This window comes from Camelina sativa, chromosome 12 (assembly GCF_000633955.1).
Source record: "Camelina sativa cultivar DH55 chromosome 12, Cs, whole genome shotgun sequence".
In the NCBI taxonomy this organism is placed as follows: Eukaryota; Viridiplantae; Streptophyta; class Magnoliopsida; order Brassicales; family Brassicaceae; genus Camelina; species Camelina sativa.
Window position 1 is genome coordinate 15,822,146 of NC_025696.1, and position 22,866 is coordinate 15,845,011.

Below are 22,866 nucleotides of genomic sequence, written 5' to 3' on the forward strand. Positions count from 1 at the left end.
TTTTAAAGGAGTCATATATTCTTTCTCTCTTGATTTACGTTTGCTACTTCTTACAGGGAGCATTTCCTCTAGTTGACAATGGAAAATCTGTCATTGAGGTGCACCAGAAGAAAAACTATTTCATAATACCACAAAACAAGCTTGGACAGGATATATATATCAGAGCAACTGAAATCAAAGGATTTAAGGATATTGTAAAGATGCCATCTGGGGACATAAGACCCGTAAAAGTTCCTGTCTTGACCAATATGTTGGATTCTCACCTCAGAGGAGACCTATGCAGGAACCCTAGAATAATGGTTACAGTTATTTTGATTGATGCGCAGGTACCTTGCTGCTTAAAAACAATGATAGCATGTGTTGTGGCACCTTTATATACATATTTCTACTTCCCTGGGTCTCCTGCGTCTCCTTTTATTTCCTCTTCTTTTACTTGTCTATGCTGCTATAGGAAGGATGAGTTATTTGATGCCACGTGCTTTCAGTTTCTTTTGTCTTTTATGGCTTGCACCCCTTGTGACTCTACTGAGTTTATGAATTATTTTTTTCATAGAAGCGTTGCAGAAGGTGTTATGTGGAGTAACCTTTTTTTCTTACATTCGTTTATGATATGTTTGTAGCTTCCAAGAACTTCTGGATTATCTTCTCATCAATACACTGGAATCATACGCTTGTCTCCCAATCAGACCTCCCCAGTTGAATCAGTGCTTCGTCAACAAAGTGCACGTACCTGTGGAAGTGTCTCAAATATGTTATCCTCTGAGCTGGAACTGGTTAACTGGAGTGAAATATTTTTCTTCAGAATTGAATCTCTGGTATGCTCCCTCCTCCATGACATCTATCATCCTTTGTTCACCTAAAACTAATTTGTATCCCCTAAATACTGCTGAATTCTGTTTCTTTTAATGGTCATGGTCCTCTTTTTAGATTTTCATGTCCATCACCATTCTATTTGTATTTCTACCACTTGTGGTCGCACAGATATTCATTGTACGTGAAACAGTTTTAATGCATTGCTCATAGCTTGGGAAATCTTAGTTTCTGATGTTGGTGCTTGTACCCTCTATTGTATAACTTTATGTTATAATGAGTATTATTTTGACTGGTTTGGTATTCAAGATCAGGGTTGAAGCGGCCTTAACTGTATTGTTCTTTTATTTTCCCAGGAGGACTCTATCTTGGAATTAATAGTGACAGACGTTGGAAAAGGTTCGTTTCTTTAGTTCTTGTTGCTTGTATATCAACGTGCTAATATATCGGAATTGAAGTGTTTCTTTTATTTTTGGTATATAAATCGATGTTTTGTTTTCACGATTTAGGTGCGACTGTTGGGACTTTTTCGGCTCCTTTAAAGCAGATAGCACGATATATGAAGGACAACCTACACCAGCACAATTATGCCAATGACCTTGTCTGGTTAGACTTGTCTACAACTGAAACCACGGTAAAAATTCCTTAACTTGGCATGTCTTTTGTGTCGGGATTTAGACATCAGTGGGTAGAATATGATAATTTTACTATCTTTACATGCTGTAAAGGATTTCTCGGCTTACTGGGTTCACACATTACGGAGAGTAAAATAAAATGATTTGTTAACTCGGTAATGAATTGCCTTCCGTTCTCCTGCAGGGCATGAACCAAGGGGAACAGAGAAAGAACTGTGGAAAAATAAGATGTGCTATACTGTTGCCAGCAAAGTCTAATGTGGTGGACCAAAGCAAATCCTCCACTGAAAAAAAATCTGGATTTCTTCAAGTAAGTCCTAGCATTGAGGGTCCTTGGACGACAGTGAGGCTGAATTATGCTGCACCTGCTGCTTGTTGGCGGTTGGGAAACGATGTAGTTGCAAGTGAAGTTAGTATGCAGGGTGGAAACAGATACGTAAATGTCAGGTCTCTAGTTTCGGTGGAGAACAATACTGACTTCCTATTGGATTTCTGCCTGCAGTCTAAAGTCAATTCAATACCAGATATTCCAATTGGGTTACTGAAATCCGGTGATATGTTGCCGGTTCCCTTATCAGGATTGGCACAGTCTGCATCTTATGTTCTGAAGCTGAAGTGTGTAATGCCTGATGGTTCTGATGTATATTCTTGGAGTTCTGTGGTTTCAAGGCCAGGGGAACCAGAGACTGCTTGTGAATCAGAGTCTGAAATATGTATATCGGCTCTTGCTGAATCTGAGCACCTGCTATGTTGTACTCAGATAAGCAGTACCTCTGGAGATAATAAAAAATTGTGGTTCTGTTTGAACATCCAAGCAACAGAAATTGCAAAGGACATACGTTCGGATCCTATTCAAGATTGGACTCTTGTGGTTAAATCACCGTTTTCTATAGCAAATTGTCTTCCATTTGGAGCTGAGTACTCAGTACTAGAGATGCAAGCCAGTGGTCATTTTATTTGTCGCTGTAGAAGTGTCTTTGGCTCTGGGGAAACTGTGAAGGTGTATAGTGTCGATATAAGGAACAAATTATATTTTTCTTTGCTGCCACAAAGAGGGTGGCTACCAATGGATGTAAGTTAGGAAATGAAACCTAGACTCACAGCACCTTCAGAATTTTTGTTCCGTTTCGTTTATTCCCCCTTGTATATTAATTAGGTTTGTTGAATTTGGCAGGAAGCTGTCCTTGTATCTCACCCCAATGGTGTCCCTGCGAAGACAATTGGACTCAGAAGTTCTGCCACTGGAAGGTCTTGTTCTTTCTGTTGAAGTGTTATAATTGTATAAGTTTGCTGGTTTATTTGGTCTCATACTGTTGAATACATGCAAGCAGGGTTGCTCAAGTAATACTGGAACAAAACTACGATGAACAGCAAAAAGTTTTGTCGAAGATGATCAGACTCTACGCTCCGTTCTGGTTTTCGATTGCGAGGTGTCCCTCACTTACCCTGAGACTTCTGGATCTGTCAGGGAAGAAGCAAACAAGAAAAGTTGGTCTTCCATTTCGAAACAAAAAGAATGACGAAGTAGTCCTGGAGGAGGTAACTGAAGAAGAAATATATGAAGGTCATACAATTGCTTCTACTTTGAATTTCAAACTTCTGGGCCTGTCAGTGTCTATATCTCAGTTTGGCAATCAGCAACATGGTCCTGCAAAAGATCTTTCTGCTCTTGGTGACATGGTCAGTTATATATTAACTAAATTTGTTTCAGTAGACTAGTTTTCTCAAAAATTGAGTTTCGCTGACCATTGGCTTTATTTTAATAGGATGGATCTTTGGATGTTGATGCTTATGATCCCGATGGAAAATGCATGCGGCTATTTTTATCTACAAAACCTTGCACTTACCAGTCAGTTCCTACAAAGGTAACAAGCATTTTATCTTCGAGATCTTCTTTTTTATTACTTACTGACTCAAATTTATTTTCAGATCATATCTGTTCGACCATTCATGACTTTCACCAACAGGATCGGTGAAGACATATATATTAAACTGAACAGTGCAGATGAACCAAAAGTACTCCATGCTTATGATTCGAGGGTCTCCTTTGTTTTCCAGCCAAGTGGTAGAGATGAACTCCAGGTGAGCTGTCTAATCTTGTAGAATCGTCATCATTAGCTATTTCCCCATATATTTCTTTAGTTACTGAGTTGCAAAACTGAGATTTAAAAACAAAACAAAAGAATAGTTATAGCTGTTATTTAAGGTGTCCGCTGGAGGCACGTAGCATGATATTGCTCAGTCAAACCAGTGAGACTTCTAGTAGCAGTAAATTTGAGTTTCAATGCAAGTCGATTATGCTCTATGTTGTTAGATGGTTTAACATATGCATACTTCCCTTGGGTACCACAGATGTTTTCATTTTGAGAGGTAAGGGCATCTCTTTTTGTTTATGTTAATGATGTATCATCTACTTGTGACATTCTTAATTTCAGGTCCGATTAAGAGAAACAGAGTGGTCATTTCCCGTTCAAGTTACTCGAGAGGACACAATTGTTCTTGTATTAAAGAGTCACAATGGTGCACGGAGACTTGTGAAAGCAGAGATACGGGGATTTGAAGAAGGGTCACGTTTTATAGTTGTATTTCGACTTGGACCAAGCAACGGTCCTATGAGGTATCTTCTCTACAAGCAGCAGACATACATGCTTGTGAAACAACACAGTTTCCTTATCTCTTCCTTTTTTGTTAAACTTTTCAAACCAGGATTGAAAATAGATCAACTGTCAAAAGCGTCAGTGTTCGCCAATCTGGTTTTGATGAAGATTCGTGGGTTTTGTTGGAACCCCTTACAACAGCAAATTTTGCTTGGGAAGATCCTTATGGTCAGAAATTCTTGGATGCTAAGGTTGAAAGTGATCACCGCTCTGGCGTTTTCAAACTAGACATGGAAAAAGGTGTTGTGGATTCTGAATTGTTTAGGGAGTTAGAAGTGAACTTTCATGTTCAAGAAATTGGTGATATCAAGATTGCTAGATTCACCGATGATGACAGTACTTCACAGAGTCCTAACGAAATCATATCTTTGACATCGATTGGGAATCATGAATATTCTACTCCTCAGACACCTACAGAACACAAAACCACCACTCTGGAGTTCATAATTGAAATGGGACTAGTGGGGATCTCTCTTGTGGATCACATACCGAAAGAACTATCATACTTTTACCTTGAAAGAGTTTTTGTATCTTACTCCACTGGGTATGATGAGGGAAGAACTAGCAGGTAACTTGAATATTACAGTATTGTTTTCTTCTTATGTATGTATTCCTGTATAGATGGGATGATGGAACCGAATAATCAATATACTTTTGTATGGTTTCCAGGTTCAAAATCATTCTGGGTCATTTACAGATTGATAACCAGCTACCTCTAACTTTAATGCCAGTACTATTGGCACCAGATAACACCGGAGATAGTCATCAACCAGTGCTTAAGATGACAATTACAATGTGTAATGAAGAAACTGATGGCATTCAAGTGTATCCATATGTGTATGTACGGGTATGTTTCTAGTGAGGTTTATCACCATGGACTCAAACATAACTTTGAGATACTATCTAAAGCACATGATGTATATTCTACTCAATTGACAGGTGACAGATAATACCTGGCGACTAAACATTCACGAGCCTATCATTTGGGCGTCGGCTGACTTCTACAATAAGCTTCAGATGGACCGTCTCCCCAAAAGTTCTAGTGTCGCGCAAGTTGATCCTGAGATACATATAAAGTATTCTTTTCTTCTATACAATTATACCTTCTCAGGGACAAAGTCCATATTGTTTGGCCCTTTTGGCATGCAAGTCGGGCAATTCCAAACTTAATTTATGTATTATTTTTTTTGTGATTTTCAGCCTCATAGATGTTTCGGAGGTAAGGCTAAAGGTCTCACTGGAAACAGCGCCAGCTCAGAGGCCTCATGGAATTCTTGGTGTTTGGAGCCCCATTTTGTCCGCTGTTGGAAATGCATTCAAAATTCAGGTGATTGATTTTCCTTTGATGTTACTCCCCATTTATGAAATGAAATAGTGATTACAATCTTTCTCTTGGCGTTACCTCCTGCACAACCTGGTAATAGAACTAATTGTTGGGATACCTGGTTCCATTTCATGGGAGTCTAGTTCATGTGAGACCTGAGAACTAGTTGTATATTATGAATTGTTGAGCATGTGCGTTTAGAAGCCATGTTCGCTCTCGACTCCCAATACGGGATAAGTAGCGCAGACGATTTTTTCTTGGACTATCATGGAACAACTAGGGGCTAAAAAGCGTTTTATTGCCTGACACCACAAGCTATTTCATCATTTTACTGTAGTTAGAATTTAGTTCTAAAAGATAGAGAGCGCGAATGTTGCTAATGTTTCAAAACAATATCTACATTTAGGTCCATCTTAGGAGAGTAATGCACAGAGATCGGTTTATACGGAAAAGTTCAATCGTTCCAGCCATCGGGAATCGCATATGGAGAGATTTGATCCACAATCCCTTACATTTGATATTCTCAGTAGATGTTTTTGGTATGACTAGCTCAACACTAGCTTCTCTTAGCAAAGGGTTTGCTGAGCTTTCAACTGATGGTCAATTCATGCAACTACGGGCAAAACAGGTACATAATTCTTACTATAATATTGAAATGATCACTTTGGCAGTATCCTTAAAAGAGGTCTGAATATGAATCAGGTTTGGTCGAGGAGGATCACCGGTGTAGGTGATGCATTTGTTCAAGGAACAGAAGCCCTAGCACAAGGTGTTGCCTTTGGGGTAACAGGAGTTGTTACAAAGCCTGTAGAGAGCGCTCGACAAAATGGAATTCTAGGGTTTGCCCATGGGGTAGGACGGGCTTTCCTAGGATTTATCGTACAACCAGTGAGTGGTGCATTAGATTTTTTCTCATTGACTGTCGATGGAATTGGAGCAAGTTGTACCAGATGTTTGGAGGTTTTGAGCAACAGGACCGCCTTGGAGAGAATTAGAAATCCCCGTGCTGTTCATGCTGATGGTATACTCAGGGAATATGATGAGAAGGAAGCTATAGGCCAGGTACTGGCTCAGTTTATTTTCTTGTCTACTAGTGAGACTTCATGACTACAAGTCTGACTACCCTATTATTTAAGATTTCAATCTTATAGTTTTAAATTCTAAGTCTCCTTATGCAATATGTTGTAGAATATTACAGCAAGCTTCAAACTTACATTCTTCTAGTCAAGCTTGCCACTCATGCTCGAAACTCTGAATTATGTTGGTTATATGGTTTTGCAGATGCTTCTTCACCTCGCAGAAGCAAGTCGGCATTTTGGCTGTACAGAAATATTCAGGGAACCCTCAAAATTCGCTTTGTCTGATTGCTATGAAGAGCATTTCCTTGTTCCATACAAACGCATTGTCATGGTGACCAACAAGAGAGTTGTGTTATTACAGGTTAAACCAACTAGAATACGATTTCACATGAAGGTTTTCCATTAGTGTCTTAAAATTATATTATTAGCTGACTTTTTGCTTCCATTTAGTGCTCTGATATGGATAAGATGGATAAGAAACCCAGCAAGATCATGTGGGATGTGCCTTGGGAGGAACTTATGGCGTTGGAATTGGCAAAGGCAGGTAGCCAAAGGCCCTCGCATCTCATACTGCATCTCAAGAGTTTTCGGAAGTCAGAGAGTTTTGCTCGGGTTATAAAGTGCAGCGTGCCAGAAGAATCAGATGGACTAGAACCCCAAGCTGTTAGAATCTGTTCAGTAGTGCGCAAAATGTGGAAAGCATATCAGTCTAACATGAAAAATCTTGTTCTCAAGGTTATTACTATCCCTACTCTACTTATAGTTATAGATTTAATATTTTCATTAATTAATTTGGCTATGATTGAAGAGAAATTTACATTCGAAATGAATACTCCAAAATATGCTTGTCTTCTATTTTATAATAACCCTAAAGCATGGTTTAGCTTTTCTAGTTTATATTCCGCGTAACTTACTAACCAGTGTAAATTATGCAAGTATAGAGGCTCGTGCTAATGCAACACACACCTAAAGAATTTTCTTTCTTCTCATTGCAGGTTCCTTCAAGCCAGAGGCATGTGTATTTTGCTTGGAATGAGGCTGATGGAAGAGACTCAAAAACATACAAAAACAAAGCCATTGTTAAATCGAGAGAACTTTCTTCTTCAAGCTCTGCCTCAGATGATAAAAAACTTGTCAAACATAGTATCAACTTCTCAAAAATCTGGAGTAGTGAGCGAGAATCCAAAGGGCGATGTTCTTTGTGTAAAAAGCAGGTAAATTTCTTTCTATATCTTTGAGCTTAAAGGGGTTGCTCGGTGTGCAAACCAACCAGTTAGGACAGAAATTTTCTGATTTTCTTGCCTTAGATTTTATTGCTTTTGATGACACTCGAAATTTGTGAGTTCTAGCTTGATCTAAGAGGTGGAGACCAGGATCAATACCTCAAACCCTTGTCACACCAATAGATGTCAATAATTCAACACGAGATCAATTGTTATGTGGTTTGCTTTACAATTATTTCCTTTTCCGTTTTCAGGATTCGGAGGATGGAGGAGTGTGCACTATCTGGAGACCCAGTTGTCCAGAGGGGTAAGTAAAGCCAAAAGAGATTTAAAATTCCAAAATAAAACTATTGGTTATCTAGTAGTACCCTAACGGTGATGCTGTAGCTGCATTCCGCATTCCTCATTAAACCGTGTAAACTTAGGCAGTTTTCGTCATTATTGTTTTTGCCAGATTCGTGTCAGTGGGTGATGTAGCTCATGTCGGTAGCCATCCCCCAAATGTTGCTGCTGTTTACAATAACTCCAATCGAGTGTTTGCACTTCCAGTGGGTTATGACCTTGTAAGTGCCTCTGATCAATTAATTTCACCCTGATTCCATTGTATTTAATAATCACACAACATTTTCAACCATGAACCCGTCTTATTAAGAGCACAGCATCCAAATTACGATAGAACGCAAACCAATCAAACCTGTGTATGTGTTTTTACCATGATACATAATATTGTTATTCTCCTCCCAGGTGTGGAGAAATTGCTTAGATGATTACGTAAATCCTGTATCGATCTGGCATCCGCGGGCTCCTGAGGGATTCATATCTCCTGGATGTGTTGCAGTGGCTGGTTTCGTTGAGCCAGAGCTCAACACAGTCTATTGCATGCCAACGTCTCTGGCCGAGCAGACTGAGTTTGAGGAACAGAAGGTTTGGTCGGCACCTGACTCGTACCCATGGGCTTGTCACATTTACCAGGTTCGGAGTGATGCACTTCACTTCATGGCTCTGAGACAGACTAAAGAGGACTCTGACTGGAGAGCCGTTAGAGTTCGAGATGATTACAGATCCTTGGAATTTGAATCGGCAAGGAATTTGCGTATAGAATGAGAAACTTTTTTACTGTTTGGGAAACGATTGCTTTATGTAAAGAAGTAGATTTTCAAACAAAAGAGAGCTTCTTTAGTTGGGTTTATTATTGCGTGAAAGAGAGAGTTTATGTTGATATAAGTGTACATTTGTGGATAAAAAATGCTTGTGCATTCTAGGGAGGATGTATTTGTACAATTTGCTTAGAAAACTCAAAGCAGTTATTACATTACGGGATATGCTTTCTTAATTTCAATAATAAGATTTGTAAGAAATATTAAGAATATGGAGAATATACTTTTGTTTAATTAAAGGAAGCAGAAGACCTTAATTTCATAGTTTCTTCTTTTATCGATGGAAGCAGAGGATTTAGGGTTCTACCATTCAATTCTATCGTCTTTTCAGTTTCTTCCTCGATACTCAATACTCGAGACTCTCTTTCATTTTTTTGCCACCCTTTATATGAAACTTCGAGATAATATTGAAAACACAAAGCTGGAAACCCTAAATAAGATCTGTGTGCCTTCTCCTCCACCTTCTGCGTTGTCGAGAATCCAATCAGAGGTAAGGTTTACTACTTTACTTTGTACTTCGATTGGTCGAGTTCAAGATTATAGCTATATATGTACTTCGATTTGGTCGAGTTCTAGGTTGGGGTTGTGACCTAGAATTCTGATTTACAGAATTAAAAACCACCTCTTTGTTAAATTTGCACAAAGAATTGTGATTTGGATGATTTAGGAGATGATAAATGTTGATCTCTGTTTAGCCATCCAAAGATGTTTATTTCAGGCTGGCTATGGATGATTTGAGTAAAGCATGAACTCTTTTAAGATATATTTTAAGCATGTATGATATCCTGGTGTAGTAATTTTAGTTTCATGAACGGCAGCAGTTCTTGATTATCACCGAGTGTGCTTGTATGGTTTTTTAATTTTTTATATGTAGACAGATAAGATAGAGAGTAGTAATGCTCGAAATTGGTCGAGTCCTTTGTTGTTTTATCTCTTAAAATCATTGCTTGAGCCTTATCTCTTAAAATCATTGGTCGAGTCCTTTGTTGTTTTATATCTTAAACTCATGTCATTGCTCTAGGTTTTGAGTTTATGTCTTCTGAGTTCTGAGTTCTGAGTTCTAAGTTCTGACAAAGGGTTGCTTTTGAATGTTTGCTGTAGATGGCGTCTTGTGATAATCCAATAGGGACAGACAATGATCCGATGGAGGTTGAAAGTGAAACTAACGATGATGAATTAGAGGGGACAGACATTGATGAGGTTAAGACACCTAGTTCTGGTAAGACTCGTAAGAAAAAAGGGAAAGAAGCTGAAAGAGTTAGTAAGGCAAGAAAGAAAGAAAGGTTGTATGTTTGGCAACATTTCACCAGAGTACAAAAGAAGAAAAACAAGTGTAGCTGCAATTATTCTGGAAGAGAATTGGGTTGTGCAACCAAGTCTGGAACTTCTACTCTGAGGAAACATGTTGAAAAGACATGCAAGGCATATAAGGTATGGCTAAGTGCTAATAAAGATAGTGTTCAAACTGTTTTAACTCCTGATGGTGTTGATAGTAATATTAGAGTGAGTAAGGTCAGTGAGGCATTGTTTAGAGAAGCTGCTAATGAAATGTTGGTTCTAGCTGAGTTACCACTAGCTTTCGTTGAGTGCTTAGCTTGGAGACATTTCTGTTCTAAAGTTCAGCTGTATAAACCGCATTCTAGAAGAACGGCTACAAGAGACATTGTCGAGATTTATGTGAAGAAGAAGGCATTGATGAAAAAAAATCTTGAGCACAACAAACAGAGATTGTCTTTGACTACAGATATATGGGTTGCTCCCACTACTGGAGCTAGTTATATGGTAATAACAGCTCATTTTGTTGATGATATGTGGAGATTAAGGAAGATGATCATAGGATTTAAGAATGTTTCTTATCATAAGGGTGGAACAATTAGTAATTGTCTTATGGACTGTTTGGAAGAGTGGGGCATACAAAGAATATTTTGTATCACTGTTGATAATGCTACAGCTAACACTTCAACTATGACTAAGTTCAAGACAACAATGATGGATAAGTATGGAAGTGATGCATTGATACTGAAAGGTGAATATTTGCATTTGAGATGTGCTGCTCACATACTGAATCTTGTTGTAAAGGAAGGATTGCATGATATAAATAGCAGCGTGGAGGCTATTTGCAATGGAATACAATATGCGAGATCTACATCAAATAGGCTCAAGGCCTTTGATTTTTTGTGTGGAATCAGGAAAACTTAGAAGGGGAAGCCTGCCTTTAGATGTGAAGACCAGATGGAAATCTACCTATCTCATTATAGAACAAGCTTTAAAATTTAGAGTTGCATTTAAGAGGATGGAGGCTGAAGATAAACCCTACAATGACCACTTTCAGGAGAAAGTGGATGGACATAAAAGAGTTGGGCCAGCATTGAAATCGGATTTGGATTCAGCTGAGAGGTTTGCTCAAATTCTTGGCATCTTTTATAAGTCTACATTGGTTCTTTTAGCTTCTATGACTGTTGCTGCTCATAAACTCTATAATGAGATAGTCTATGTTATGAGAAACATTACCATTTTAGGCACAACAGGAGATGATGATGACATGCATAAGAAAGCGACATCCATGTTAAAAAAGTTGGAGAAGTATTGGAATCCATTTGGTGATAAGGTTGAGATGAACAGACTTGTGATGGTAGCAAGTGTGTTTGACCCAAAGAAGAAAATGAAGTTTGTTGAGCTATGTTTTGATAGGTTTTATGGTAAAAGCAGTGTGGAGTCTACTCATCTGTCTCATTCAATGAAGAATATCTTGAAAGATTTGTATGATGAGTATACCAGAGCCAGTTTGTTGAATAAAAGTAGTGATGGGCCATCTTCTCACTCATGGTATGCGGCTCAAGATCAGTTTGATACTGATATTAATGAAAGACGAGCTCCTGTTGGATATGAAGATATGGCTGAGATCTTTGATGATATGGTGAAAGAAACGGGGATTCATACTTCTTATAATGAGTTGGATATGTATTTGAAAGAGGATGTGGAGATTTCAAATATTCTAAAAGGTTCAGAGTATGATTTGTTATCATGAAGGAGGGTCAACAGTGGAAAGTATCCAGTTCTATCATTGATAGCTAAGGATATACTTGCAATGCAAGTGTCTTCCGTAGCATCGGAATCTGCTTTTAGTACAAGTGCTAGAGTTTTGGTTCCAAGCAGAAGTTGTTTGACACATTATATGATCGAAGTGTTGATATGTACTGAACAGTGGCTAAAATGTGAGATTTATATCAATGACAAAGGAGTCTCAACCATTCAATAACTTCTTTCTGAGATTGAGTTGCAAGATGATCTTATGAGAGGTACTTTTTTTCTTTTAGTTCAGTTTTAATCTCTTAATAATGTTTCATGTTTGATTGATTTCTAACATTATGTCTTCGATTTTCTACAGAGTTTGAACCTGATTTCAACGTTTAAGATCAAAGACTGAAAGATCAGTAGAGTGACTGATTGAGGGAGTGAGCTATTGAGGTAATTCTCATAGAATTATACGCTCGGCCATAAATTGTTCTCTTAGTCTCTTACGGTTGAGTGTATAGTTTACCAATGGATTGATATTGTTCTGTGTTTTTTATTGTATTAGGTCCAGGAGGAGAGCAAAACCAAGCCATCATTGTGTTTTGTTTTCCATTTTCCTACTACTTATTTGTTTTAATGTCATGACTCATGAGTCATTAGACTTGGATTTGTTGTTTTGGCAAGAACTTGAAAACTCTTCTTTAGTTTCTAGTATCTAGTACTGTTTCTCTCATTTGTATGACTTGGAATGTTGGATTTCATGGATGAATTCTATTATGATATTATCTATTGAGTATTGTGTCAAATTTGCAGAAATAGGTGCTTGTACTGGTTAAGAGTCTTAAGACGTTTTAGTAGTCTTTCGGGTATAAGGGCAAATTTTTGGTTTTTGGGTAGAAAATTAGTTTATTCGGGTAGCAAATTAGTGTATTCGGGTAGCCATAACCTGAACCTATATGGAACCGATTTTTTCGGGTTTTTTCCAGATATTAGAATTCATATCCGAACCGATCCGAACCCGAGAAGACCCGACCCGAACCGAAACCAATTTTTTAGGTTTACTCTATTAGGTTCTATACTCATATACCCGATAACCCGAATCCGATCGGGTTTTACCCGAACCCGAACCCGATATCCGAATGCCCAAGACTACTATTAAGCCTTTGCTAAAAATTAACGAAACAACCATTTTCCAGCAGGAGTGAACAACAGTTACAAATGGGGAAAAAAACTTAAAAATACCTCATCTATTTTTTATTTGGAAGTTTAATACCTCCTCTTTTTTTGTTGGAAGAAAAATACTTCATTTAATTAAAATGTGTGATTAAATATTCAAACTAATAAATTTTGTTAGTTTTCATACTTACGATTTTTTGACAAAAATAAAATTCCATTTTTACCCTTACTATATTAATTAATAATTAATTTTAAATGACTTGGTATTAATTTATGGACAATTCTTGGATTCACCCCCACTTAATTTAGGAAAAAAATTATTAATTAAAGATCTGTACATCATTCAATTTTAAAGTTATTAATTCTAAACATTATATTATAGTTTTTAATTATAATATGTAAATCTAAATTACTTTTTTATAAATCCAAACTGACATATAATTTGTTTTTAATTTTAAAATCTAAACCCTAACCCCTCTTTTATAAACCCAAATTGAAATACAATTTTGTTTAATTGTAAAATCTAAACCCTAACCCCTTTTTTATAAATCCAAACTGACATATAATTTGTTTTTAATTTTAAAATCTAAACCCTAACCCCTCTTTTATAAACCCAAACCGACATATAAATTTGTTTGATTGTAAAATCTAAACCCTAACCACTATTTGTATACCCAAACCGGCATATAATTTTGTTTAATTATAAAATCTAAACCCTAACCACTATTTTGTAAACCCAAACCGACATATAATTTCGTTTAATTGTAAAATCTAAACCCTAATCACACTTTTATAAACCCAAGAATTTTTCTTAATTTATAGGTTTATTTGAATTAAAATTAAGTTTATTTAATATTTCTTTTTATTAATTTTAATTCAAATAAAATTATAAATTAATACCATGTCATTTAAAATTAATTATTAATTGCTATAGTAAGGGTAAAAACGGAATTTTATTTTTGTCAAAAAATCGTAAGTATGAAACTAACAAAATTTATTAGTTTGAGTATTAAATCACACGTTTTAATTAAATGAGGTATTTTTCTTCCAACCAAAAAAGATGAGGTATTAAACTTCCAAATAAAAAATAGATGAGGTATTTTTAAGCTTTTTTCCCGTTACAAATGACCTGCACTGTCTTTATAATAAAAGTCACGCACGCGCTTTGTCCGTTACAAATGGCAGAAAATCATTGAAAGAGGCGCGTATGGTGCTGAAATTATAAAAAAGGAAGTAAATATTCCAACTAACCAATTCTGTCTGTCTGTCTGGATCACAACTTTCTCTCTCTCACACACTCTTTTTAATCACAAAGTAAAACAATTATCTCCTTTCCGTGTGAGAGCTTTTTTTTTTGAGAGAGAGAGACAATGGACGGACTGATCAGAGGTTTGGTCGACGTGGCTATCGGAGGAAACGAACGTCGCGGTCGTGATGATGAAGACAACTCTAGGGACGAGAGATCCAGATCTTCTTGGGCTGATGTTCGTACTTCATCTCCACTTTTTTTTTTCTTTTTTTCTTTTTTTTAATCTAATGAACGATTCATCTTCTTTTATTCTTTTCTGGATCTGGCAGGTTGTTTCCGGTGAGGAGGAGGATCAGAATCGCGGAGGAGGATCGTCTCATCCTTCGCAAGGTCGACGCCAGAATGTAGAGGTAAGTAATCCAATATTCAAATTTGCGAATCAGGAAGAATCTCGGAATTTCAATAGATTTAGCTACAAACACACCATTCGTAGAACTGTAGAAGCTCATAGTCAGTTCAATCCAAGTGACATCATTGGCACTACTGAAATGTCGCATATTTTAGTCTACTCTGCATTACTACTGTTAGATTGTCTCTGATGAAAAAATAGCACTCTTAACTGTTTCAAGATCACCAATGTCGCGTTTTCGTTTCTGGGGCGTAGGAAAATCAATGGGAGAATAAGGGAGAAAGGATTCCCACAAGGCATCCACGTAAGGTTTGTGATCATCAATACATTTCAACATTTTTTAAGTAACGCATTTGAGTTTCAGTGACAATACTACTTAGCTAATCTTTGTGTACCAACAATGGAACCACTGAACCAGTGACAATTGAATCACTGTATTCAATTCTACTAAATAGATAATCTTGTGAAAATGATAGTTGTTACTGATCTCCAAAACAAGCCTTTTAATATTCGGCATTTTGATTTCCCCACGCAGGAGGAACAGGAAGAGAATACCTATGCGGCTAAAGTCACCCAGCAGCAAGACTTCTCGGTGAGATTTAACTTCATTTACCCTTTACAGTAGATGATCTTGAAAAGACGAATCAACCTAATGTCAGTTTTAGCATGTTAAGGATCTAACGTTTGCATTTGATTCCAAGTACAGGAGAGCCAGCAAGAGGACAATGACGGTTGGGAAACTGTAGGGAAAAAGAAACCTGCAAGGCAGTCGCATAAGGTTTGAAATTATGAAATCGAGATGGAGTACTCCTAATCTCTGAGTTTTAACCATTCGTCCAGTGATTTGATATGTGTTATCTCTCTCTCTCTCTCTCTCTCTCTCCGCAGGTCCAGAAGGAGCAATGGCAAGACTACAAACTCCCAGCGAGTGAACAACACTACTCAGACGATGTTGAAACTCATGGAAACCTAGAACCCTCTCAACTGGAGCTCTCAGGTCTCTCAGAAGCTTGCAACAAACTCTGGGAGCTCGATTCAAACCGCCTTGCTCCTGGAAACGATTATCAAATTGACTGTGGTGATGGGAAAAGGGTTCATGAGAGAGCCGATATGGCTGAAGGATTACTCTTCTCTTGGGTGAGCGATGAAGTCTTTAGAAAACCGACTTTCGCCAGATTCTGTTCGTTGCTTGACAACTATAACCCAAATGAAGGTTACAAAGAAGTAGTCACAGAAGAAGAGAGGCAAGAGCAAGCAGCTTTCGTTGAAGAAATTAGCAGAACCGCTGTGATCAAGTACCTTCACAAGTACCTTGTGATCAAGGACGTTGCTCCTGGAAGCTACCAAGAGTTCAAGAGAATGTTGACAAGTCTCTGGTTCGATCTCTATGGCCGTGGAGGTACCTCTGGCTCGTCTTCTGCGTTTGAGCATGTCTTTGTTGGGGAGATCAAACAATCTGGTGGAGAACAGGTCTCCGGATTCCATAACTGGCTTCAGGTAATGAATCCAAACCTCTGGAGACCGCCGAATCTAAACATTAAAACTTACAAAAGATTAAACTGGAGCTCTCTTTTATTGTAGTTTTACTTGGAGGAAGCCAAAGGAACTGTAGATTATCAAGGCTATATATTTCCCCGACGTCGCGGTGAAATTGTAAGTACCATAAGCTTCGTCCAACGCTACACATATGTCCTCCAAATATATAAGTACTTCAGAACAGGTGACTAACCGAGAGCTCATACTTTTGATTCATATGCAGCCTGATTCAGAGACTCAGCTGCTAACAATCCAATTCGAGTGGAACGGTGTTCTAAAATCAGTCTCAAGTACGCTAGTAGGAGTAAGTCCAGAGTTCGAGTTGGCTCTATACACAATGTGTTTCTTCATGGGCAGAGAAGAAAACCACATTCAGTTGGGTCCATACAATGTCAATGTCAAATGTTACCGACTTGGCAACAACCGTATTGGCTCAGCTTTCCCCATTGCAGAATCTTGAAACCTCTCTAGTGGCTCTCAACAAAAATATCTGCCCAATACTGTATTGAATTATTATTATTGTTGTTGTTGTCACATCTTGCTGTCTGCATGTGTCGACTTGAAATATCTTGTGATATTTCCTTGGATATTTATGGGAAACCATGTCTTGTACTTTCTGAAAATTATACAACAAAAGAGGAAATGTGAGAGAAAATATCTTCCAATAATTTCTAATTTGAAGAGATATTATTTATTTGGTTTTGCTAAAAGATAAACTCTTTAGCTTATAGTTTATGTGAATGTTCCACTTATCACATCACAAGGCAGAAAAATATCTTAGCGACAATGACAAACCAAAGCTCAATGTTCTGAATTTTTTAGTTTTACAAGTTCAACTTAAGTCTAGACGATGATACTCAGTGACCATTGAGCTAACCATGAAACCAAAAAACAGCTTGACCTTTGCTTATAGAAACATTCACTCAGCCCAATCAAGTTTACACATCTCAACCAAGAATGCTCACCACTGAATTTTACCATTATTTCAAATCTAAACAAGACATCATGAGATCACACAATTTCTCACCCCAATCATAGAATATTCCTTACTATGGAGAAAGTTAAAGACAGAAAATTCAGAAGCCTAAATAAGATGTCGACCAAAAGAAGTGAGGTGGGTAAAAAAGAGAGAAAGAAAAGAGGTTGGGTGGGTAATCAAGTAGGTTACGTGGAGAAAAGATATCAACGCATTTAAAAATAGAAACATTCAACGTTAAGGGACCAACCACACCACACCACAAATTTTGGAATTTTGCTGATGCCTGTGTGAAAACAGGTCCACAAGCTTTGTACTTTTTACATCATCGGTCCATAATAATGCTCAAGTCTTTCCATGGACAGAGATAATCAAGAAAAAGTATTAACTTCTTCACCTTAAAAAGATCTACGAAAATGACTATGAGATTCTTACCTCAAAAGCCAATATCAACATCCACCCATTCTTCCACTCGTCACAATCATGATTTTCTTACACCTTAGAGTTTAGAGACATATACTCACAACAAAGCCTGTGTCTATTTCAAATTCTTGACCGCAAATGTCACAACATGCATATATCATTGTTAACAGAGCAAAACCAGAAAAACACAAGCATATGTATCATATATAATTAGCAAGACAATACAATAGTATTTGAATCAACATTAAGGATTAATGATTGTGAATGAGGAAGTTGAAGACTTTATACAAAACAAAACTTGTTTATAACTTCAAAAAACATACCAACTAGGATTCGTAGAGCGTACCTGTTTGAGTCAATGTCCAGTGTCGTCCCCGCCTTCTGAATAAAAAAGCACAAGCCAAAATGAGAAGGTGCCAAAGGTGATAAGGATCAATTCCTACCATTCAAAATATTAATGGTGGGAATTAGAAACGAGAGAAAACTAAACTCCTTGATGAGGAAATAGCCAAAACCCGCAATCTTCATCACCTGAATAAAGACCAAACTGTCACTTTCAATGAGTCATCAAGAAAAAGAGAGAGAGAGAGAGAAAGATTCTCTAATAACATTTGCAGTCGACAAGGATTCTCTAATGCATCAAAAGCATCTCCAATACAACAAACAAACACTTGAAACTCACATGTGTAATAAACAAGATCAAAGCCTTAAGTATTAAGCATTCCATACACTACTGGTCAACTTTTGACAAATGAGCTAAATCAACATAGTGTCAATTTCAGTGGAGCACATTGAACACAAATCAACAAGGTCTCTTAATACATGAAAGTCTTGTTGTCCCGGTATAACAACATATTGAAGATATAAACAGAATGCAGCTAGGCACTTCAAAGGAAAATTTGACAAGAAATCTAAACTCTACATACAATTTGGCAGAATAACATAACCAGGCAAGATAAATCAGAAAAACATATCAATGGGTATGATAGGGAAAAAAAAATTCAAAGGCCATGAGAAGAAATTTTAAATAAATATTAGCTTTTATTAGAAGTCTATGGGTCAATGGATCTATCTGCTGCTTAGTTGGAAAACATAAACCTTACAGGAAAGTCCAACAAGGAGAAAAAAGCGAAGTTAATAGCCACCACAAGAAATTTCATGCTAAAAAAAATTCATTGCAACTTATCTTCTTATTCAAAATTAAAATCAAGAGACCTTAGGAATTTTCAACCACACGAACCATGTGTTCAAAGCCAAAGGTGAGTAGGAAAACCTATAGCTTATCTACATAATGCAAATATTATTCTCAAGGAATTATCTTTAATTAAAACTGCTGGACTACCAACGATTAAAAACTTTACTAAAACTAAAATCTCTACATTTGTAACGGAAGTGACATTTACACTTTTTCACTCTGATAGGTGTAAGAACCGTGTGATAAGTGAAAAATAAAACAAAAATAAAACTAAAGTAAGCAACCTTTTGTGATATTTTCTCTCCACTTTTTGAAAGTTTGTCCCCAAATCACAGCCAATCAATATTCTTTATAAATGTAAACACACAAACAGCATCTTCTATCAAACACACAAACAGCATCTTCTTCTCTCAAACACCAACAACTCTTTCTCTCTATCTTCATCTCTCAACAGAAGAAAGAAAAGAGAAAGCTATGGAGTTGACACTGAATTCCTCAAGTTCTCTTATCAAACGTAAAGACGCCAAGAGTTCCAGAAACCAAGAAAGTTCCTCTAACAACATGACCTTTGCGAAGATGAGGCCGCCAACATATCAGTTCCAAGCAAAGAACTCGGTGAAGGAAATGAAGTTCACTCATGAGAAGACCTACTCGCCAGAAAATGAAACCACTGAGAGATTTGAGAAGCTTCATGTTCTCTCATACCCACACCCCAAGAGCGACTCTAGTGTTCCTGTGTTTGTCATGTTACCGCTTGACACGGTAACAATGTCAGGACATTTGAACAAACCAAGAGCCATGAACGCCAGTTTGATGGCTCTTAAAGGAGCTGGTGTGGAAGGTGTAATGGTGGATGCTTGGTGGGGATTGGTGGAGAAAGATGGACCTATGAAGTATAACTGGGATGGCTATGCGGAGCTGATTCAAATGGTTCAAAGGCACGGTCTCAAACTCCAGGTCGTTATGTCTTTCCATCAATGTGGAGGAAACGTCGGAGACTCTTGCAGGTAATGAAGCAACTTTAGTTTCCAATCGAATTAGATCTCTGTCTCTCATTTCTAGCTTAGCTAATCCTCTATATTGTTTGCTCTCTCTTAAAATCTAGTATCCCCTTGCCCCCGTGGGTACTTGAAGAAGTCAGCAAGAACCCTGATCTTGTCTACACAGACAAATCTGGTAGAAGGAACCCTGAGTATATCTCCTTGGGATGTGATTCTGTGCCTGTCCTTAGAGGAAGAACACCTATCCAGGTCTACTCAGATTTCATGAGGAGCTTCCGTGACAGATTCGATAATTACATTGGAGGAGTTATTGCGGTAAGCAGAAATCTAGACTACTAACTGTATCATGAGCAATTCATACAGTGACCTTAGCTAACTGTATCATCATTTGTCATGTATTGCAGGAAATTCAAGTGGGAATGGGACCTTGTGGAGAATTGAGATACCCATCATACCCTGAGAGCAATGGGACATGGAGATTTCCCGGAATTGGAGAGTTCCAGTGCTATGATAAGGTAATATAAACCAGCAGGAAAAAAAGCCTTATATTCACAAGAACATTAGTTAAGAGATTAGACAAATACCAGAGAAGAAGATAATGTATACTTATGCATACCATATAATCTTATACTCCATACACTTCTTCTAACAAATGATACTTCTCTATTGCAGTATATGAAATCGTCACTTCAAGCATATGCAGAATCAATCGGGAAAACTAACTGGGGAACAAGTGGACCTCATGATGCCGGCGAATACAAGAATCTCCCAGAAGAGACTGAATTTTTCCGCAGAGACGGAACATGGAACAGCGAGTATGGAAAGTTTTTCATGGAATGGTACTCTGGGAAGCTACTAGAACACGGAGACCAACTCCTATCTTCAGCAAAAGGAATCTTTCAAGGATCCGGAGCAAAGCTATCAGGAAAGGTAGCAGGAATTCACTGGCACTACAACACCAGGTCACACGCAGCTGAGCTAACCGCTGGATACTACAACACAAGGAACCATGACGGGTATCTACCAATAGCTAAGATGTTCAACAAACATGGGGTCGTGCTCAACTTCACCTGTATGGAGATGAAAGATGGAGAACAACCAGAACACGCAAACTGCTCACCAGAAGGTCTGGTAAAGCAAGTACAGAACGCAACAAGGCAGGCTGGAACGGACCTAGCAGGGGAGAATGCGCTAGAACGATATGACTCGAGCGCGTTCGGACAAGTGGTGGCAACAAATAGGTCAGATTCCGGAAACGGGTTAACCGCATTTACATACCTAAGAATGAACAAGCGGTTATTTGAGGGTCAAAATTGGCAGCAGTTAGTGGAGTTTGTTAAGAACATGAAGGAAGGTGGTCATGGGAGGAGACTCTCAGAAGAAGACACAACTGGAAGTGACCTTTATGTTGGATTTGTCAAAGGCAGGATCGCTGAGAATGTCGAGGAGGCTGCTCTAGTGTAATTCCCCACATAGGTACATATAGTGTGGTCTATTGTTGTATTTGTATTCCTAAATCTGCTAAAATAAATAAATAGAGAGATGAGAGTGACCAAAGAAAAAGAAAAGATCAATCCAGTAGAGTGTTAAAGCTATAGATTTGCACAATTCTGGGTTAGAGTCAGAGCAAAGAGAAGCCAAAATCAAGATAATGTACCCTTAGATTGCAGTTAGAACTGTGTATCCTATTGAGTTTTCCTTGTCCATCTTCAATCTCTTATCTCAAATAATATTTGCATTTTTTCTCCTATAATCTTATCTCAATCAATATGCATCACTCCTTCAAACAATGTTGTTGTAATCTTTCATACTTAAATTAACTCATGAACACATCGTTTATACAATAATCATGAACATTCTGGAAATTTCACAGGAAAATGAATCGAAATCGGAAACTAACTTAGCAACACAGATAACGAAATCGCCTGGGAAATCGGAATGTCTAACTCAGGAATGTGGTGGAGTAGAATCAGAATTGGAACTTCCACGACGGAGCTCTTCGATTAAACCGCCGAGCTCTTTTCTCGCGGACTCTCTACCAAACATGAATCCATACCTGGAAATCGAATAAGTAAGAGACTGTATAAACCCTAAAATAGAAGACATGGAGAGAGAGAAGAAACGAAAATTAAGAAGAGGAGCTAGCTAGTGGGAGAGATGAAAATTAAATCACTCACCAGCATGAGACGGCGGAGAATACGCCGGAGATTGCAACCGTTTGGATCAACGAGAACGATTTCTGCATTTTTTCTTTTATGTTTGGGGGAATTCAATTTTCCGATCAACGAGGATTAAAAAAGAGTAAGAGCGGGAGAGAATCACTTGGTGGGCCTACGCTAATATTTGAGCCCAGCCTACGCTAATATTTGAGCCCAGCCCATTTAACTCTTTTCTTTTGACATTCTGTCGTAATACTGTTCTGAGCCAAAAAAAAATGTCCGAAGAAGGTAGCCAAGTCGGCGACAACACTTCAACCCTGCAATCGAAGGTGCGATCTAAGACAAATCGTCCAAAGATCGCTCCTTATGATCTGAGCAGAGTTTATGAAACAAGTAAGGTGAAAAAAGAAAGGGAAAAGCCTAAAGTTGCCTCGGAGTCGTCTACCCATGTTACTCTAAACGTCAAGGGTCAGGACGAGGATAGGGTTCGAGTGTTTAAGGTGAGAAGGAACGCTAAGTTGCTTAGGTTGATGGAACATTACACCGAAATGAGAGGCGTCGAGTGGAACACGTTTCGCTTTCTATTGGATGGTTCTAGGATTCGAGAGTATCATACACCGGATGAGCTGGAGCTTAAGGATGGAGATGAAATTGACGCAATGTTGTATCAACTAAGTGGTTCTGCTCCATCTTCTATAATTTTTACAGTTTAGGTTTTTATAGTGTGGATATAGTACGCAGATTCAGATTTCTAATTCCATATCTTATATATAACCACCCCCGAACGTTAATATGTATGACCGTTTTTGTTGTACTTGAACCTAGTCATACACCAGATATCT

The 22,866-nt window shown here is 37.9% G+C and overlaps 4 protein-coding genes across 4 annotated transcripts in view; 3 read left to right on the forward strand and 1 right to left on the reverse strand.

Moving 5' to 3' along the window:
- LOC104731866 overlaps positions 1 to 8,832 on the forward strand; it is a gene marked incomplete in the record, with an annotated part of 27,425 nt that extends 18,593 nt beyond the window's left edge. Inside the window, 22 exon segments of the mRNA XM_019233885.1 lie at positions 57 to 326; positions 621 to 815; positions 1,167 to 1,209; positions 1,320 to 1,444; positions 1,630 to 2,517; positions 2,620 to 2,693; positions 2,777 to 3,125; positions 3,212 to 3,310; positions 3,375 to 3,527; positions 3,881 to 4,062; positions 4,152 to 4,670; positions 4,772 to 4,949; positions 5,042 to 5,178; positions 5,303 to 5,429; positions 5,833 to 6,054; positions 6,129 to 6,488; positions 6,708 to 6,866; positions 6,956 to 7,240; positions 7,501 to 7,719; positions 7,983 to 8,035; positions 8,183 to 8,291; positions 8,473 to 8,832. Of these exon segments, the coding sequence (XP_019089430.1) occupies positions 57 to 326; positions 621 to 815; positions 1,167 to 1,209; positions 1,320 to 1,444; positions 1,630 to 2,517; positions 2,620 to 2,693; positions 2,777 to 3,125; positions 3,212 to 3,310; positions 3,375 to 3,527; positions 3,881 to 4,062; positions 4,152 to 4,670; positions 4,772 to 4,949; positions 5,042 to 5,178; positions 5,303 to 5,429; positions 5,833 to 6,054; positions 6,129 to 6,488; positions 6,708 to 6,866; positions 6,956 to 7,240; positions 7,501 to 7,719; positions 7,983 to 8,035; positions 8,183 to 8,291; positions 8,473 to 8,832 (5,106 nt within the window).
- Positions 14,319 to 16,945, forward strand: LOC104731867 (poly(U)-specific endoribonuclease-B-like). Its single transcript, XM_010451365.2, has 8 exons — positions 14,319 to 14,560; positions 14,655 to 14,735; positions 14,990 to 15,043; positions 15,270 to 15,326; positions 15,441 to 15,512; positions 15,623 to 16,231; positions 16,316 to 16,387; positions 16,494 to 16,945. The coding sequence occupies exons 1-8, from the start codon at positions 14,447 to 14,449 to the stop codon at positions 16,728 to 16,730; spliced, it is 1,296 nt and encodes a 431-aa protein (XP_010449667.1). The 5' UTR covers positions 14,319 to 14,446; the 3' UTR covers positions 16,731 to 16,945.
- LOC104731868 (beta-amylase 3, chloroplastic-like) lies at positions 19,339 to 21,612 on the forward strand. Its single transcript, XM_010451366.2, has 4 exons — positions 19,339 to 19,871; positions 19,970 to 20,180; positions 20,270 to 20,380; positions 20,538 to 21,612. Exons 1-4 carry the CDS (start codon positions 19,339 to 19,341, stop codon positions 21,327 to 21,329), a joined length of 1,647 nt encoding a protein of 548 aa, XP_010449668.1. The 3' UTR covers positions 21,330 to 21,612.
- On the reverse strand, positions 21,647 to 22,857 carry LOC104731869. Its single transcript, XM_010451367.2, has 2 exons — positions 22,043 to 22,857; positions 21,647 to 21,921 (listed from the first exon to the last, which is right to left on the reverse strand). Exons 1-2 carry the CDS (start codon positions 22,108 to 22,110, stop codon positions 21,813 to 21,815), a joined length of 177 nt encoding a protein of 58 aa, XP_010449669.1. The 5' UTR covers positions 22,111 to 22,857; the 3' UTR covers positions 21,647 to 21,812.